The sequence below is a fragment of the Gavia stellata genome, chromosome 10 (genome assembly GCF_030936135.1).
Source record: "Gavia stellata isolate bGavSte3 chromosome 10, bGavSte3.hap2, whole genome shotgun sequence".
Lineage (NCBI taxonomy): Eukaryota > Metazoa > Chordata > Aves > Gaviiformes > Gaviidae > Gavia > Gavia stellata.
In genome coordinates, this window is record NC_082603.1 from 6,090,133 (window position 1) to 6,108,574 (window position 18,442).

Genomic DNA, 18,442 nt, shown 5'->3' on the forward strand with positions numbered 1-18,442 from the left:
TAAGACTAACATGTTGACATTAAATTTTTTGATATTTTGCTTGGACCATATTTTGTATTTACTAAATGACTGTTCATTGCTTTGCATAGAACTGTTTTGTGAGGTGCAAGCTTACAAAGACTAAAACTAAACTTTTTCAGAAACCACATCTGATCAAAGTGACATTGAAGGACGGATCAGGGCCCTGAAGGATGAACTACGGAAAAGGAAGTCTGTGGTTTACCAGCTGAAAAAGGAACAGAAAAAGAGACAAAAGGAGAGACTGAAGGCCCAGGAAGCCAGTTTGATCAAACAACTGGAGGTTAGGAAAAGGAAGAAGAAGGGCAAAGTACAAGATTGTTAGCCTTGGATGAATCATTATAGTATGGATGTTGTTGGCAGAATATTGTATCAACAGCTGTGAAAGATGCATTATTGTGATAGAAGTGTGACACCGTCCTGGCTATTTTATTTAACCGTTTTCAATAACGAACTAGACCCTTGAGGCAAAAATGCCATTCCCTTTTAAAATGTATATCTTTAATGGGTTACTAGCAGTGTTCAGGGGGTTTATGTATCCTAGCTTGGATTAAAGAGTGATGCTCATGTAATTTGTTTTTGAAAGTAAAGTGTTAAAATTTCTAGGGTTCACAACTGTAGAGCTTTAGGAAGTTAAATAGATTGTTTTACAGAGAAACTGAGTGTATCCTGTATTCATTTAATAGGTCTTAATTGCAGAATTGTACTAATGGTTTAGTAGACTGACAGCCGTATCTGTTTTCCGTGTGCAGTCGTATGATGAGTTTATCAAGAAGACTGAAGCAGAGCTGAGCCAAGATCTGGAGGCATCGCCCACAGCCAAACCTCAGATTAAAACTCCATCCTCAGCTGCTGCTGAAAAACCTAAGATCAAGGCACCACCACTCCATAGGTAACTGGGATTTGTTCTTCTTTTTGAGATTATTCTGAAACTGCGGTGAATGCTGTTTTAGCAGAAACCATGAGTGCAAGGAAAGCTGGTAACGCTCTTCCTTAAAGCACTGGACAGTGGCAGTATCCTGTTGACCTATTTGCTGGTCTCATCAGACCCACAACAGATAAGATGTACTGTCCCTGTAATCGTATGCATCTCACTTTTTTGTTCCGCCCAGTCTTTCAGATCCTATTTTCAAGTTCTTTCTGAACAATAACTTTCAATTGTGCAAGAATGTGCCAAATAGTTGTATGGATTACTGACCCAAATTTTTTCCCATTTTGGTCACCCATTATGCCTGCCGCACTTTGTGAGGCAAACCATTCATCTTTGCAACTCAAATCTTGTTTAGATCTTTGGTTTTAAAAGGTAGAGAATTCAACTGACTTCTGCACTTCCTACTGTATTTTTAAGTGTTTAATTTTTTCCAGCAGATGGTGCAATTTTAGTGTGTTCAAGTAAAAAAAAAACCATTATTTTCTTTTTCTCTCTTTTGGCTGCAAAAAAAGGTTAGTTTGATCACTCTTCCAGAAAATCACTTCACAGGACTTGCCAAACTCTCCTCTCTGTCCCCGTTCCTATTTTCTGAGGTCACAGTATGTTGACAAACCAAACTGTTTATGTTATCATTGGTGTGGTATTACAATTATAGGTGCTTGTATTTCCATTTTTATCTATTAAAAAAAAAAAAACCAAAACCACCACTCTGGTGTAACCATGATTCATACAATTTGATTTTTCAACTTTAGGGCTGAGACAGCTAAAAACTGGAAATCACTGGCTGAATCAGAGCGATCCAGAGCATCTTTGGAATCCATTTCAGAACATGCAGGTATGTGACTGGAAGAATCTGTACTACAGATTAAGATCTTGAAGACTGTTTTAAACTTCTTTTAACCTTTTCCTTCTTGATTCAAGAGAGCATGCAGACTTCATAAAACCATAATGATCAAGCTATATTTTTTATTATTTAGTAGGCTTCTGCTTTTGCTGTTTTCTGTATATTCAGTATTTAGTTTTACTCTTGCTGAGGTTTGTGTGAACCATAATTACATGACCACCTTTGTCCTTTCTTTTGTTTCCTGTTCCTTTATCACTTGAGGAAAGTAACGAAACCAAAAATAATGGAGGCTTTAGGAATAGACATTTAGGAATAGGGGTTTTTTGAGATACTTTTCAATGTTTTGCTGTCGATCGTTATCTAATCGTTATCTACCACTCTAATCTTGGTTTTGCGGCTTGCAAACAAACAACTGAGCCCTTACCTTGGGCTTGGTGTTGTATGGCATTATGAAATACTGGTACAAGGAAAAGAATCGGAAAGAAAGCGTTAGAACCCTGGAACTGAAAGAATGTTGCTCATGTTCATAGGACAGCTAGAAATATATGTTTCCAAGGTGCCAGTTTATATCTTCTTTTAGCATAGAAACCTTAATGTTAATTTTGTTGCCTATGGTAGCAGTTTTCAGTAAAACAATGCAGGCTATATGATCTGCTGTAATTCACTTTTTATTTTCCTTCAAGATGCTGCATCATCACGAACTGAGAGATCTGTGTCTGTGCACACCAAGAAGGTGGTTGTGACAGATGTTCATGCAGAAGAACCTTCTGGAACATCTTCCTTGGTTTTAATATCACCAAGGAGTTCCAGAGCAGGATCTGGTGATTCCTTAGATAATGTGCCCTCATCATCTCTTCTCAAAGATGTGAAAGACATTAGCAGGATATCCCATGGGTCAATGAACAATGTGGTAAATGCATCCAATGATGAGGCTGCCTTCAGTCATAAATCTGAGATACAGGAAGACTTGGAATACATAAAGTCCAAGGAATATGAGATTGACGATTCTCATGTTAAGCCTTTGGAGAGTTCTGATGTCTTGTTGACATTAGATAAAGAACAGGAGAGCTCACTGGACATACTTTCAAAGAAAGTCTTCCGTTCTGAAAACAAACACTCTCAGGAGGAGCTCTTTGGTTTGGCTGTGGAAAGTCTTCATGGTACGGAAGAAATCTTAGAACAGAGACTGGCAGATAAAGATGCTGTAACTGGCCCCAGCATACAAGAGTCGTCTTGCAAACTGAGCAAATCGGCAGAGGAAAAAGGTTATCTGCTTTCAGAACAACTCTTTAGTCAAAAGGAGCCATCGTACCTTGAAGACTTTGAAGGATCCTCTTCCAGAAAACAAGCATCAATTGAAAGACTTCCTGGGGAATGTTACAAAGATGACTTTGAAGCATCTCTTCTCTCTCCTAATGGGGATGCTCAGTCACCAACAGAGCGGTCACAGCATACACAAACCAGCAGAAGTAGATCCACCAGCCTTGGCAGTGATGGCGAAATCAGTGAATACCTCAGTGACAGGTCTCTCTCCCTCTCTGGCAGCATGCATTCAGAGAGGTTATTAGAACTTAAGTCTCCAACAGAACTTATAAAAAATACTGAACGCAGAGATGTGGAGCAAGAACAGGCCCCTACCGAATCACCGCTGTGGGCCTCTGTTTCAATCACAGAAGAAACAGATAGTTTGCCAAATTTCAACATTGGGGATAGAGTCCTTGTGAGTAAAGTCCAGCCTGGAACATTGCGATTCAAAGGTCTGACGAAGTTTGCCAAAGGGTTTTGGGCTGGTGTGGAGTTGGATAAACCTGAAGGGAACAATAATGGAACTTACGATGGTATTAAATATTTCGATTGCAAAGAAAAGCATGGTATTTTTGCTCCTCCTCAAAAGATCTCTCACATTACAGAAAGTATTGATAGCCACTTAGACACAAATAAGGATGAAGACTCATTCTTCGATGATAGACTGGAGAAGCAACACAAAGCAGAGCAGAAAGACAAAGGAAGTTCCAAACCTAGCAAGGAGGATGAACCCCAGACCAGAGATGCAACAGAGAACTATTCCCAGGATAAAGCTCCTGCAGACACAGCTGTTTCCGAAGCCTCAGCTGGGGAAAGTGTTGATGAAGAGTCATCTTCTAAAGTGAACAGCATAAAGGAGATTTCTGTAGCTACTGAGTCACTTGCCCAAGAACAGTCAGTGGTGGATTATCTGAAGCATGCTGTAAAAGAGGAGGCCAGCCTTGCTCCTCTCATTTCTGGTATTGTGGATGAGATTTCCATTGTGCAGTTGGATGATGTCTCAGATTTCCTTTCTGAAAAATTGGAGAGGCAGAAGACACTAGGGGAAGAATGTGCTGAAAAGTTAGATGATGTCTCTCCTGGAGTTGTGGAGAAGCCTGCAACTCCACTTCTGGATTTGCTGACAAAAGAAAAGAACCAGTTAGAAGCCCAGCTTAGACTACCACTTAGAGAGGAAGAAAAGTCGAAAGACCAACTGGAGAAGGTCAGCTTGCTGACAGACAGTCTACTTAAAGATTTTGTGAAAGACACGGTCAATCAGCTACAGCAAATAAAGAAGGTCAGGAATGAGAAAATCCAGCTGAGCAACCAGGAGCTCTGTGATGTGAAGGAGGAATCCGGTACCCCAACCCAGCAGGTGGAAAAGCAGATTCCTGACGGACTGAATAACTTTTTTCTAAGTTCCGATTTTGAAGATGAAAGAGAAGAACTTTCCTCTCCAGACATGTGTCCCAGACCAGTAAGTAACAGACATCTCACACTGATTTTAAGAGTCGATTGTTCCTTTGACTGATGATGATTGAATCTGAGAACCTGAGGAACGCAGTGCGGCACCAGTTTGTTTTCTCCCAGGTTCTGTTGGGTGATGTGGAGATTCCTTGTATGTATGTGTCTTACATGTGTGTTCTTGTGTATCCCAGTTCACAGCTCATTTTGGTAGCCCTACAGGCTGAAAGACACGTTTTGGCACATGAAAGTGAAAAATACTTCCTTTAGGTTGCATTCTGCTTGCATGTTCAATTTGTATTTAATCTTTACCCTCAGTTTTTATTCTAAAAGTGGGAAAATATAATAGACTGTAAACTTACCTCTGTCTGTTCTTGATATGAAATAATCATCCTCAAACATAATTAGTTGCTGTGGAGGTCATTAAGGTGTCAGACTTCTCTATCCACTGAACTAATATATCATGAGTAGTGGAAGTTCAAGCTTCCTCAGAACAACCATTAATGATACAGATATAGGACTTGGCCTTTCTGCTGAAGATCCCAGTAAACCTGTCTGCTTTGCCATTGATCTCAATATATTATCATCACAGAAAGCTTCAGCCCGTTTCACCAGTGTGAGCACCGCTCGGTCACTAAAACAGCCATCACCTGCTAAAAGCTTTTAGGCTGTTGATTTAGAACTGAGACTGCTGGTAAGTGAAGTGAAAAGTTGTATGTCACATTATCAGTTTTTAAAACACTCAGCCTTTCATAAACAGTTAAACATTAGGACAGACAGTGGGCAGGACACACAGTCTTTTAAGCTCTGTCAGAACCCTCTGAAAGCATTCATCAGGAGTGGTAGAAACCCCAGGTATTTGAATCAAAACATTTCTAATTTTACTGTGGGCTATTTATTACTTTTCTGAGTATTTGTGCATGTATTGCCAATTACATCAGTAGAGCATTTAAAAATGTAAGCTGAGTTAGACAACAGTGTGACACCACTTTTATATTTACTCTGTGGCTCTTAATTCACAGGAGAGTCCAGTGTTTGGTGCCAGTGGTCAGGAAGAGCTTGCCAAGAGACTGGCAGAGCTGGAGCTTAATCGGGAGTTCTTGAGTGTGCTGGGAGATGATCAAGACTGGTTTGATGAGGACTACGGCCTGAGTTCCCGTAAGGTCCAGCAGAAGCAAGCTGAGGAACCAGCAGTGCTGCCCAAGGTAGAACCGCAGAAAGTGCCAACAAAGCCGTGTGAGGAGCCTTTGGCGGTCCCTCATACTGCAGTGGAGGTGGAAGGTATGGTGCATGCAGCGGCTGAGGAACTCTGGAAACTGAAGGAGCTGGGTCATGATCTTCAAAGTTTCAGCCTTCATACAGATCTTAGTAGTACCCTCAAAGAGCAGGACACGGACATGATAAACAAGCAGGTTTATAAAAAGGTACAGTCTTCAGGCATTTTGTTCTTGCCCTTTGAATGTTTACCATGAACCACAGAAGCCTTAACTTTTACTTCTTTCTTTGTTAAGGTGGTGTTTGATTTAACAAGAGAGATCTTTGGAGAAATCTTTGCTGAGGATCCTAATCTAAATCAGCCTATTTGGATGAAACCGTGTAGGATCGCATCTGCTTACTTTCGCCGAGTAAAAGATCCAAATGATCTGGATGAAATCAAGGTAGGAAGAAATCTTTGTCATGCAGGGAAAGTGAGATGAAAAATACTGTACTGGTACTTGCCTGTGTATATAACAGGTTCATCCAGCAAGAGATGAGTTGAAAAGAGAAATGATATTACAAACCTGAAAGGGAGTTTTTCAAAATGGTCCTTTTTTACTCAACAGATTTGTCTCCCTGTCCTTTTGGCTGGTACTGGTTGCTTTTAAACCTTTAGTCCTCTCTGCAGAACTGCCAGGATGACCTTGTTCTTATAAAATTGGTGTGCTGACAGACTGCTGATTTAGCAGATTTCAGTGGAACTCTGTATGGGTATATCGGCATGGATCCAATAGTAGGGCTGGGCCAAATGGGATGAGCTGGATTTTTTCGCTCAGACACACCTGTGCCAACCCCACTGAGGACAGTGGGAGTTGCCCAGAGGGACCTAAAATCTCACTGGTGAGGGCATTGTTGCATTTGGCAAGCCGGAGGAGGTCTCCTGTTGTTGGTGGTAGTGCTCAAGAAAGGCCAAAACCCCAAAAAGCTAGAGCCTGACTGGACCTAGGTTAAACTTGCAGGGCTGAACATTTGGAAAAACCCTGTCTCCCTGAAAGCACTCAACAAAGAACCTTCCATACAGCTCATCAGGCTGCAAATGAAGACTCCCACCTGTACTGTTTCTTCTGAAATTGGGGGGCGGGGGGGGGGTGTTGACTGTATTTTGATTAACCTGCTGAGGATACAGCATGTTAACTGTCCAGGAAAGACAGAAATAGTATCTAGAGCACTCTGTTAGTTGAAGACTTTCAAAAGCGTGTGGCAGGGTAGAGCAGGGGCACAGGACAAGGACACCAAACTCCCACCCTGCTTTTCTTTAATATTCTCCCTTAAAAGGAATTGTCATAATCTCCTGTTTGCTGTACTGTTTAATTGAAAGTTTCTGTTCTCAAGATTCTTACAGCAGTGGGTGTAACTTTATTTTATTTCCCCCCCACTTCTGGATTTAATAATTGTTCTGCCTGTGTAATGCTGCCTCAAAGACTTTCGATGTAACTTTCTTGCATACACCGTATGTCTCTTAGCTAAACAGAAAGCTGTTACGCATTCTATAAAGTGGCTTTTTAGGGTAGGTACTTTGTGCATACATTTAATTTCTTAGCTCAAATGTGATAAATCTCACCTTTACTGTTCTGTAGAGCTTCATTGCAGCTGAAGTACTGAAGTTGTTCAGCCTGAGGAAGGAGCCTAATCACAAAACAGACTGGCAGAAGATGATGAAGTTTGGGCGGAAGAAACGAGACCGAGTGGATCATATACTGGTCAGTGGATGAAAATAAGCAATCATGTCAGATACTGTCCACCAGACTGAAGCGTGACATATGATTGTATTTTTCAGTATTCGATCATGCTATTTAAAGAATACAAAGTGTGCATGAGGTCTTGATAGAAGGTGATTAATTTTGGAGAACACTCTGTTGACAAGAATAGAAGTCCAGTGCCAGTGAAGTAAGGTGACTTGAGTGAATTCTCTGTTCATGCCCACTGATTTGACTAGAGTATAAATTTGCCCACTCCCAAAAGTTTAAAGCATGAATTTACAGAAGGAAACACTGAAATATTTGACTGAAAGGAGAGTAAACTTTTTCTTTGGGAAGGGAATATGTTTTTCTTACTTTAATTTAAAATGTTTTCATTTTGAAGTAATACTTGTTTAACTGGAAACAGTGATACTGAGAACTTAATAGACCAGATTGCTAACTAGATTCAACTGAAAGGTTGCAAAAGTTGTTGGGTTAGAACAGCAAAGACTTCGAAAAAACAGTATGGGACATGATAATCCCTAGTACAAGGTAACCAGTCTGCCAGATGGTACCCACAGCTAAGCATTTCTTCAAAGCGAAGCAGTAAGTAGGACTTCTGCTCCTGTAGTACTTGCCATGAAATAGCGAATGCAGCTGCCACTGGGGCAGAGGCAGTTCTGTGTTAAAACTGCGTAAGATAGAGCGTGTCTGACTGTGTACTACTTTTTGAAAGTTAACTTGTTGGCTTGTATTGCAGGATGATTAACATCTTTATTGGCTATAATGATAGTGAAGGTTCTGCTTGGGAATATGAGTCGTCATTAACACTGTGCTTCACTTAATTATACCTGAAATTGATTCCACACACGCGCACGTATAAGTAACTTTGAGTCATGGGTCGTGTGGTCTTTTAATTGCCCATCAGTGGAAGGTTTCCAACACAGGCTTTTTCCCAGGGGTTTAATTTTAATTGTATGTAAATAGAATATCTATGTATAGGACCTGCATGTCCTAGTACGCTTCATTCTGGGATACACTCATTTCTGGGATATGGAGGCTGCTAAAGCATGCACAAGAAAGTCGTATGTTTAGATCCCTAAGAGGACTTAATAGTACAACTACTATGCTTGTGTACCAGTTTCCTAATTTCTTTGAACCATACCTGGAAAGAAAGATTCCTGACTGGAAAAAATTGTTCTAGTTGAAGGCATCCAAAGTGCTTTAGGTAGAACAAGTTTGAAGTTCAAACAATCTGGTCTGTGATTTACATGCAGCCCCAGACAGCAAAGGTTAGTGGAGCTCTGACAAGCTTGGCTTAATAAATAATGCGTTTAATATTATTTTGTTCTCACAAGAATATGGTAATAAAATTTTAGCTGAAGACTGGGAATAACTCTCTGAAGATGACAGCATGCCACGCTTTAGGAGTAAGGTAGTCTCAGTGGCATTGCTAACAAATTTATTACTGTAATGTGAGACACTATCAGAGAAACTTCTAACTGAAAACCTAAGGAGATAGTGTTCAATTCCTCTTACCTTGTTTTGTTAAAATTGCTATAAAACATGAAGTATCTGGATAACTTTGTCTCCTAGTCAGCATCCAACTTGTGCTTAAGGTCATGAGTTCTGTGATAATGCATATCCAAGGTCATAAGTGCATATAAAGGTCTGTGCAAGATCTGCTGCCTATCCACTAGTAACTCACGGTGTAGCCCTAAACTGAGACGTCAGTTTTGGAGTTTTCCAAATTTTCTTTAAAGTGTATTCAAGTAGTACAGCCCAGCAGTTTCCTGAAAGAGAAATCAAGACTTTTTTGGTAGGTTTAGGTGCTATAGAAGCTTCTTTAGAAATAATAATTGAAAATGCTTTGTTCAAGTTTTTGTGAAGATTTGGCCAATATACATCTCTTGCAATGTGCAGGGGATGTCATGTGAATACATATATGAGCTGTTTGATTCTCCATATTCTTTTGCTGCTTGTAAAGACAAAAACTGTTAAACTAAAACATGATCTTTTTAAAGCAGAGGTAAACATTCTTAGGCTTGTTCTTTGCATTTCAACTTTGAGCACAGGTCCTTCCCAGTTTTTTCAGGGAAAACTAACCTTCAAATGAAAACATCCTTTGATAGTTTTCTGTTGAGACAACTATGTATTTTTAGTGACTTCAGTGAGAGGATTGAACACATCTGACTGTCCAGTACTGTCTGACCCAGGAGCTAGGCATGACTAAGAGTGAGAGGGCTTTTGATAACAGAGGAAGGGGATTCTCTTGTATGCCTTCTACTCCAGCACATTAGTAACGACCGTCAAATAGAGGCACCGTCTGCCTGGCTGGTCGGGTGGCTCTAAAACCAGAAGCCATGGCTGTTTGCTGAATTTCCTTTTACTTCTTCTGAAGGCACAGAAGTAAGTGCCCAGCTTAATCTCTCCCTGATTATCCCTGGATGTGTCCTTCTGGGTTTATCATACTAAATCCAGTTCACAGTGGTTCTTATCTCCACCGAAAGTTCAGCCTTGTGGGGAAGAGGCACGGCAGTAGAAGCAGCCTGCGCTGCACTGGTGCCGTCTGTGATGCTGGGTCCTGTGGGTGACTGCAGTCAGCCATCACACCTGCTGGGAATTAAGAGGAGAACAGGATGGATGAGCCCTTCACCTCCTTGCTCTGCCTTGATCTTTGCTGCTTCCTCCAGTCACTGCATCTTTAGTTGCATTTTTACTTTTGTCTGTGCTTTCCCAGCATTGACACCAATATAGTTAGCCAGGTTTTTCTGGCAGTGATAAAAAAACATCATCCTCTTCTCCTTTTTTTCAGCACTGTTAACTTTGATCAGGCATCTCTGTCCTCAGAAAGCATTTGTATTGGGATTTCTTAAGAGAGATCTGTGATCTGCTGGATAGTTGCTACAGTTACGAACATTTGCCCCCAATCTTGGCTTTCGGTAAACAAGTACAGGAGGTTCATGTTTATGAAAAGCGACTTTGTTTAAAATCAAGTTAAAGGAATGTTTAAGTGTTTACTTCCCTCTTCTCATGTCCATGTTGCCACCTTTATCACATGTATGCTGTCTGTGCTCTCAGGGAGACTCTCAAATGTACACGTAGACTGAGGTGCTGCATTTCAGTACATCAGGGCTGCCTGCACCTTTCAAAACCTCTTTTAAACTACAGCAGGAACCCTCATATCTCCTTATTTAAGTTCAGGTGCTAACAATAGACTGTTTCCACTACGTTTTTTTCCACTTGGGTCTTCAGCCAAAACTCCCTCTGCTGATCTGTTTGCATAAACTCTGCCATTGCTTTCCCTGCCACCCCCCGCTTCCCTTTTATCTGGAGCTTGAGAAAGCAAAGCTCACATGATACTGCCAAACCTACGTGTTTAGCTTTTGCACCTGAGAAGCCTGCCAACAGAGTGCTGAAAAGTACTGGATCTTCTGACCTGTTGACTTACCGGCTAGAATGTTTCTCGCCATACGGTTTTGAACTCTGCAAGAAAGCAAAGCTGTTGCTATCAAGCTGGCTTAATTGGAAAGCCCACTTCTGTGGCGCCCGAGATCTAAACCCAAGGGGAGTGCAACAGTAAGAAGAGAATCGAAGCCTGCTCATATGCACGGTCGTGCATCTTACCATTTCCAGGCACTCTGAGAGTGAAGGTCTGTGAGAGTGTACCTGCCTGCCTTCCTCCTACTGGCATTCTTCCAAGGCAGTAGTTTATTTTTGGATTTTTGTATTTGTCAGTCTCCAAATGATCTAGTTACTCCTTAAATGTAGTTTATTTTGCAGATATTCGTGGTTTTGAATAGGAACCTTCAGAAGTTGAAACTTAGTAATTTGCTTTCTAAAGTTTCCTTCAGATTATATTCTTTTAAGTGTTAGTTTTTGGGTAGTGTGGCATTTATTAGATGGCCAGCAGGATCACACTACCTCATTATCTCCTGATTTTTCTTTTGTGTGCATGCTCCCTTCTTTGAGTGTTTAAAAACAAGCAAAGCACACAAAAACCATACTACAGAGCCTTCTGCATTGTGTCCCTATTTATCTTTTCCTGTAGGATGGAATTCATTTTCATTAAAAATTCTTTTTTTCCTGACTTTGCCCAAATGCAGTTTCTCTCTGGTATAGAGAGCTTACTTCCCGGTATCAAATACGTGAAGTTTTACTTTTGTCGTGAGAATGTGCGAGAACTTAAATGCTGTGCATGTACTGAAGACAGTGCAAAGCCCACTTCCATGAAAGCCACGATAGTCATCAAATATAAGCCAAATACAAGCAAACTGTCTCCATTGCTTAGAAGCAGTTTGTAATAATACAACAAACGGATCAAACATTTCCCAGGCAAAGCAGTCGCAACTGCCTTGGCTCAGATGTCTGCAGCTTTGCAGCACGGCAGTTTCCACACGTGTTCTGAATACACTATGAACAAGACTTGCCTGCAGCTGCAAATTGCACGTTCTCTTAGTTTTCCAAAAGTATGCTCGAGGAGGTCCTCCTAATGCCAAAGGAAATTGTGCACTGTGCCTCTGAGAAAGAGAGGAATGATAGAGGCAAGAGAAAATTAATCACTGATACTGTTTTTCTTTCTCGATCTTTCTGATGCTTTTTAAAATCCAGACTGTCTCTGCCTGGATCAAGTTACCTTGTCCTCTCCCGTTTACTTGTGTTTCTTTATCCCCTGAATCTCTCTTGTTGTTTGTTTTGGGGTTTTTTTGCCTCCTAGAGCACAGTAAAGGAACTGTCCCATCACATTGTGGCAGGTGAGACAGAATAAACAGCAGCTTAGTGTAGATCGGGATATTTGGGTTTGTTTAAGGGCCAGCGAGATCAGAGCTTTTAATCTGCTTGATTATTTTACTCATTTGCTTCCCCCCCACCCCCCGTGTTATGTTCACTAGGTCTTGACTTCGCTTCCCAGCAGCGAGGTCGCTGCTGGCCTGGGAGGGTTGGGCAGAAAATCCTGTCAGTTGGTATTGTTCAGCTGCTGCCGGTTACCAGTCTCAGTCTCAGATGTCATCCGTTAAGGTCCCTGGGCATCCCCTGGCATTAGTCTCCACCCACTTCTTTCATCTCCAGGGTCTTCCCCCATTTCCAGGATCTTTCCTCCAGCCAGGATCTTCACCTTTTCCCTTTGGGGCCCCTGTTTTCTTTCCCAGACCACTTCTGCTTTTTGGGAACCCTTCTTTTTTGCACCACCTCTGCTTTTCATGACCCCTGTCTCTTGCTTTTCCTCATCTAAATAGTCTGTGATGCAAACACACAGCACATGATCAGCCTCCACATTGGTGCTTCTATCTTACGCCTCTTTATTGATGGGAGGACTTGGGACATGCTGCTATTGTTTAGTTCAGGGTTTTTCAAAATTTACAGCCAGCACATACAGGTTGCAGGCAGCAAGCTTCTGCTTGGGAGAGTTCAGAAGTCTGTTTCAGACATTCACCCACACACAAACTTACACCCAATTATCTGCCGCTTGTTACCATTCAATTTAAATTATTTTTCACCTACAACACTCATTCAAAGTTTGATTGCCAATATTGTTGCTTCTTCCTTATTAGTACAAAGCATAATGAAACCATTAACAACTTGTCTTTGACAGCCATATGGGACACGAGGGCTGTGCTGAAGTGGAGTGTTTCGCTGTGGTAGCACAGAGATTTGTAAGCACGTAGAGTGACTCCTCCAAAGCTGTTTGCAGAATGAGATTCCTGCCCCTCTCCCCAAGCTCTCTTAAGAGAGGGAGAAAGGAGCTGTCAGACTGAAAGCCCATGTATAACTGAAGCCTTATGAATGGCTATAAACCCTGAAGCAGTGCCGGTTCCCTGGGGTTCCCATAGCAGCCTGTTCTTGGGCTTCACACTGGGTTTGGGTTATTGAATCATCATTATGCTACAGCAGCTGTCACCTTCAAAACAGGCAAGTTTCTGGGTGGTTTAGCTTCAGGTGAAAGAGGGAGAGAGGGTGTTGGGGCTGTAACTCTTATACTCTCTTTAGATAACGACACTATTACATATTGATACTGGGTTAGTGGATTTTTAGTATGTTTTAACCTTGTTTTGACAGTGTCTAGGTGTCTGGCCCACTTGTCTGTGTGGACAGTGTAAATGTATTTTGAGTTCAGAGTGTAGGATTTACAGTCAGAGGGGCTTTCTGCTGAAGCTGAGCAGAGAAAGAGCTTTCAGCAGGTTTTCTTTGTCATTTTAAATGAGTGATGTTTGCACCCACTCTTTCTTTTCTCAAAAGTCTGAGCTTTGTTAGGATGTATCTGTAATACTGAAATGGTCACTGAGACAAATTATTTGTGAGTGACCAGTAAAACAGGATCTTAGGAACAGAAGGAAATATGTACTTTTTGAGTTATTATTTTAGCTGTAATGGTACAAAATTCCATTTGTAATAATGCTCTCAAATCCAACGAAGCATGGAGTATTCTGTGCAAATGAGTTGTCATACTATCATACAACACATGCCAGCATTTTATCTTCCTATACAGAAGAACTGGAAAAGTTAGTTATTTCCTTTAGGTTTTCTAATTCTTATTCAAATAAACTAAACTGCAGTAAAGTCTTTTCTTTTTCTCCTTCTCCTGTTCAAGGCCTTTGCATGATTTTTTACCAGTTTAAGCTGCATGGAATCAGCTTCTTGGAAATACACAATTAGGGACTTTTTTAATGGAGCTTCTGCTGTTGGCCAAGAATATCCCATTAGCTGAGTTCTTTCAAGTGAAAAACTTGTGCAGGAATATGAGATCCTTTTAAAATGGGTAGAACGGTAGAAAATGTTCATCCCATGAAATAGCCTGGTTCAAATAGATCTGTGTTCATTTTGCTATTCCAAGCGTTTCCTGTAATCTCTTACAAAGACAGATATGTTGTTGGCAGATGCGCACTGGTTTGGACTCTCTGGAACTTTGCAGGGGATACTATCCTAGAGCAACAGAATTGTAATGTTTGTTTTGCCTTTTCCTTTCTAACCTCCAAGGTGCAGGAACTTCACGAGGAAGAAGCGCAGTGGGTGAACTATGATGAGGACGAACTGTGTGTAAAGATGCAGTTGGCAGACGGGATCTTCGAGGCCTTAATCAGAGACACTGTTGATGTACTGAACCAGATAAATGAGAAACAGCGGAGATTGCTGCTTGTCTGACAGTGCTGAAAATAAACTTACAGCTGCGTAACCACTGAGTCACGGGCCTTCCTGACTCCTGACGTACTCTCGACCCTGCAAGCGCTGCTGCTGGACTTCCATGCGTGGGGTTTAAAGGCAGTTCATATGTGATTAAAGGAACTTCAATTTGTATCCACTGCCACTAGAGACCTCGCACTGGATTTGTTGTTTGGAACAAGCTGATCCCTCACTCGAGGCTGTATTGTGGAGTGCTCAAGACTGTTCGTGTGCCAATGCAGTTATGCCACATAACTGTCAGCAGCTTTCTGGGGCCCCGGCCTGGGGCTTTGACATGTTCAGCTTGTGCTCTGAAAGGGTTGGGTTAAGTTGGGATATTGGCTGTTTTGCTGGAAAGGCTGTCTGCCATCAGTACTCGACTTGTCTTTAGAAATGTGAGTAATTTGGAGAAGAAACGGTTTGGCCAGGTTTTAGTCATAAATGGAGACTTACCGTACTGAACAGTGTTATAACCTTAACACCTCTTCTCCTGCAGCCCTAACAATGTGCATCAGTTTCTTCTGCTCCAGAGCCCGTTTAATTCCCTTCTCTGTGAAGCTGGTTTTCATCTTTCTTCTGTGATGTGGTACCAAGTATGGTGCCAGCCAGTCCAGGGAAGTTAGATGATGTTGCTTTCTGCATTCAAGTAAAGAATTCTTGCTGCTTTTCCTATGTAACTTGCTTCAGTCCCGAGGTGGAGCAAGATAAAGGCCGCCTAATGTCAAGCGTGAAAGATGACCCCGTGGACAACTTTCCTCCTACCAGGAGCACTTCTTTTCTTCCTGGAGCACCAGCTGCTCCCAGATAATGGATACTCAGGATTTTCTCAGGCACGAGACATGCAGGAGTGGGAAACGTTTCCTCACAAAAATTTGGCCTTCAATCCTTCAGCTTCCTCCCTTACTGTCACCTAATAAATCGGAGAAGCCGTTACTTGAACAATTTAGAGAACAGAGTGTATTCACCAAAGAAAGCGGTGTCCAGTGCTTGACTGTCTGCATGTTTTGTGCTTGTGGGTTTTTTATTTATTTTCAGATAATTTATTAAGTGGGTTATAGGAGAGTGTCTTGTGCTCTTGGCTGCGCTGTCTTATGTTTTGAGACAGCCAAACTTGAGAAAGCATCTGTTCTGGAAAATTCCAGAGCCCCATATTCCTTGCACCAACCCTCCAGCTTCCCGAGACAGATACAGGGGGGGAAGGTAAGAAGAACCAAACCACAGTGACCAGGGGTGGGAAGCAAAGGCAGGACTAGGAATGGACCTTGACCATACCTGGTTCGGAGACAAGGGAGAGTTGAGAGGACCGAGCTGAAAAATAATGTGAAACTTCCCTGCTCCATCTGTTTCCTTCCTTTCCCGGAACTTCTAGGCCATGGGCAGCTGTTAGTGATTGATTCAGTGCTGGGTTCAACTGCAGTGTCCTTTTGCCGAGTGCTCGTTCCTAACCTGTCTCTCCCACTCTTGTGTTTTTCTTGGAGGAACACAGACAATCTGGGGTCGAATGTTGATGCCTTAATAGTGGATGTCCCTGTTGCTAACCTGGGACAAGCCCCAGAGGAGAGTCACAGTCTCAAGACACATTGGAGTGCAGGAGGACACTCTGAAGCCCTCAGAGGTGCCCCAAAGATGCTGCAGCCCACGATAGGCGTGGCGAGGAGATCTCTACCATTTCATTCATCTCTTTGGTTCTTGGGCTTCCTGCTCTGCATACCTCTGCTACTGCTCCATTTTCTTTTCTCTTTTCCACCTTTTTTTTTTTTGAAAGCTATCATTGGAATATTTGCATTTTGCACAACGACACACAGCTGGTAATTCTTCAGGGACAGCACTGGGAAATGTTGGATTTGTCAGAGGTCCATGCAAATTCTCAGGTGTAGTGTTGCCAGCACCTCACTTGTGAGTTAACGGTGAGCCATATTCATGGGAATGGAAGAACAAGGAGGAGGTCATGGTGTATAGGAACACCTCCAACGGGCATATGCATGTCTGTCCTGCCGTAGTGGCCCTTCTGGCTGGCTGGAAGTCAGATGGTCTTGCAGGAGCATTGTTCAGCTGCTTTTCCCTAAGTGATTCACTTGTCCACGTAAAATGTCACGATGCTGAACCAGGAAACTCTCGAATGCTTAAGATAGAAGCAAACTAAAGCTGCTGCATTTAACCAGCATAGTATCACTGATTGGATCACCGCCTCAGATTCCCTTTCCTGGGTGTATCTTCTTCAATAGCGAGGATTGCTATTTTTATAGGTAGCAGTTACGGAAGGAAGGCAGAAACCTGCAGCGTAGGTTTGTGGCTGGAGTATCAGAGAAATGAAGTTTAGTTTCTGTTCTGTAGATACCACGGCCAGCGTTGAGAAGGTTGCCCTGCATCCCTGAGGCTTTTCGGCTGTTCGGCGGGGCTGACACAGCTTTTCTGGTCTGTCCACCAGCCGGGAGAAGGTTGTACAGTTGGCCTGCCAAGGTGCTGGGGACCACTGGAGATCGTATGCCTGTTGTCTTGTTGGCTTGGATAGCACTAGTTTAGTACCCTCAACAGAAGTACTATCTATATTTACAGTTGTTTGGGCAGAAGGAAGCTGTGTCTAAGTAATGGCGTTATTCCTTTGCAAACATCACCGTTTTATTTTTGGTAGCAATCCTTGGTAGGAGCAACCCTAAAAAGACTTGAACGTATGTGAATTATCTTCTCAATACCTCAGGTGTGTTGAGTTGCTTTGAGTTGAGTGTATACTCAAAACCTCGAGTGTGTTGAGTACTTGTGGGCTGATGATTACCGCAATGAAGCAATGGTCTGTCCGGGTCGTGGCTGGTAATGAGGAGGTATGGGGAATCATGGAGTCTCACAAATGGAGGCTGAATTCTCTATTTCTCTCCTCTCCCCACCCTTTCCATTATAAGAACAAGATGGTATTTCTGGGTCCTGGTTATCTTGGTGCAACCATGTTAGAAGATTCGAGGCTGAGATGTTTTTCTGAGACCCATAAGCTGTTTCAGGCGCAGTGGCTGTCATCCCTGGGCGGATGCCATTGCCTCTTCGGAAGGATCTCGGTGCCAGGTGGGAAAGCCCAGGCTTGTGAGGACAAGGAGCACAAGTACCTCTCTCACAGCAGGATGCTCCCTGAGCCGAGCTGTGGATTATCAGTACTTCTGCCTTTCAGAAAAGTCTTGTTGCTCACAAGGTGGAACGAGGGATTGAAAAATCCCATGTTGTTCACTTTCCTTTCTTGAAAAAGTGGCCTTAGCTTTTTGCAATACTTGAATAAGTGTGTACCTGCAGAAGATCTTCAGTAGCACAGTGATAGAGACCTTTTAAGCGACTATTCTGCGAGGAACTGCATGCAGTTCCGCCTTTCATATCCCTTTGCTACCTTAAGAATATTAAGAAAATAAAGTACTTTTCAGCAGAGAAACAGTTGAATCTTATAAGGTATTTAGTGCATCTGAAGTGTTTACAAATCAACTAAAACGGAGAGAAGCAAACTATTGAACTTATTTGTAATTTAAACATTAAATACAAAAATATATACAGATGAAAGAGGAATACTGTAATTAACTTGCATTTACTAGTTTTTTTTCCTTGACTTTGCAGAGCCTTTTGATACATGTTTGCAAAGCCACCTTTTGGGAGGCTCCGTCTGCCTGTGTACTGTGTTGTGGAGATGCTGAAAAGAAACCCGGTTACTGTGTATGTGTAAATAACCTGGTAACTTGGGTTTTGGGCCAGTTTCAGCTCATGTTCACATCCAGAGCAGCTTTGCACAGTAGGCAGACCCAAGGATGGGGAGAGTTGGTGGGTTTTTTTGTA

General features: G+C 42.2%; 1 protein-coding gene across 1 annotated transcript in view; it reads left to right on the top strand.

Annotated features, from left to right (window-relative positions):
• CEP350 (centrosomal protein 350) overlaps positions 1-17,218 on the top strand; it is a 64,882-nt gene extending 47,664 nt beyond the window's left edge. The window contains 8 exon segments of the mRNA XM_059821663.1: positions 141-301; positions 771-910; positions 1,702-1,784; positions 2,477-4,557; positions 5,567-5,968; positions 6,056-6,202; positions 7,379-7,501; positions 14,456-17,218. Of these exon segments, the coding sequence (XP_059677646.1) occupies positions 141-301; positions 771-910; positions 1,702-1,784; positions 2,477-4,557; positions 5,567-5,968; positions 6,056-6,202; positions 7,379-7,501; positions 14,456-14,620 (3,302 nt within the window). The 3' untranslated portion in view covers positions 14,621-17,218.
• Positions 17,219-18,442: the final 1,224 nt, after the last annotated feature.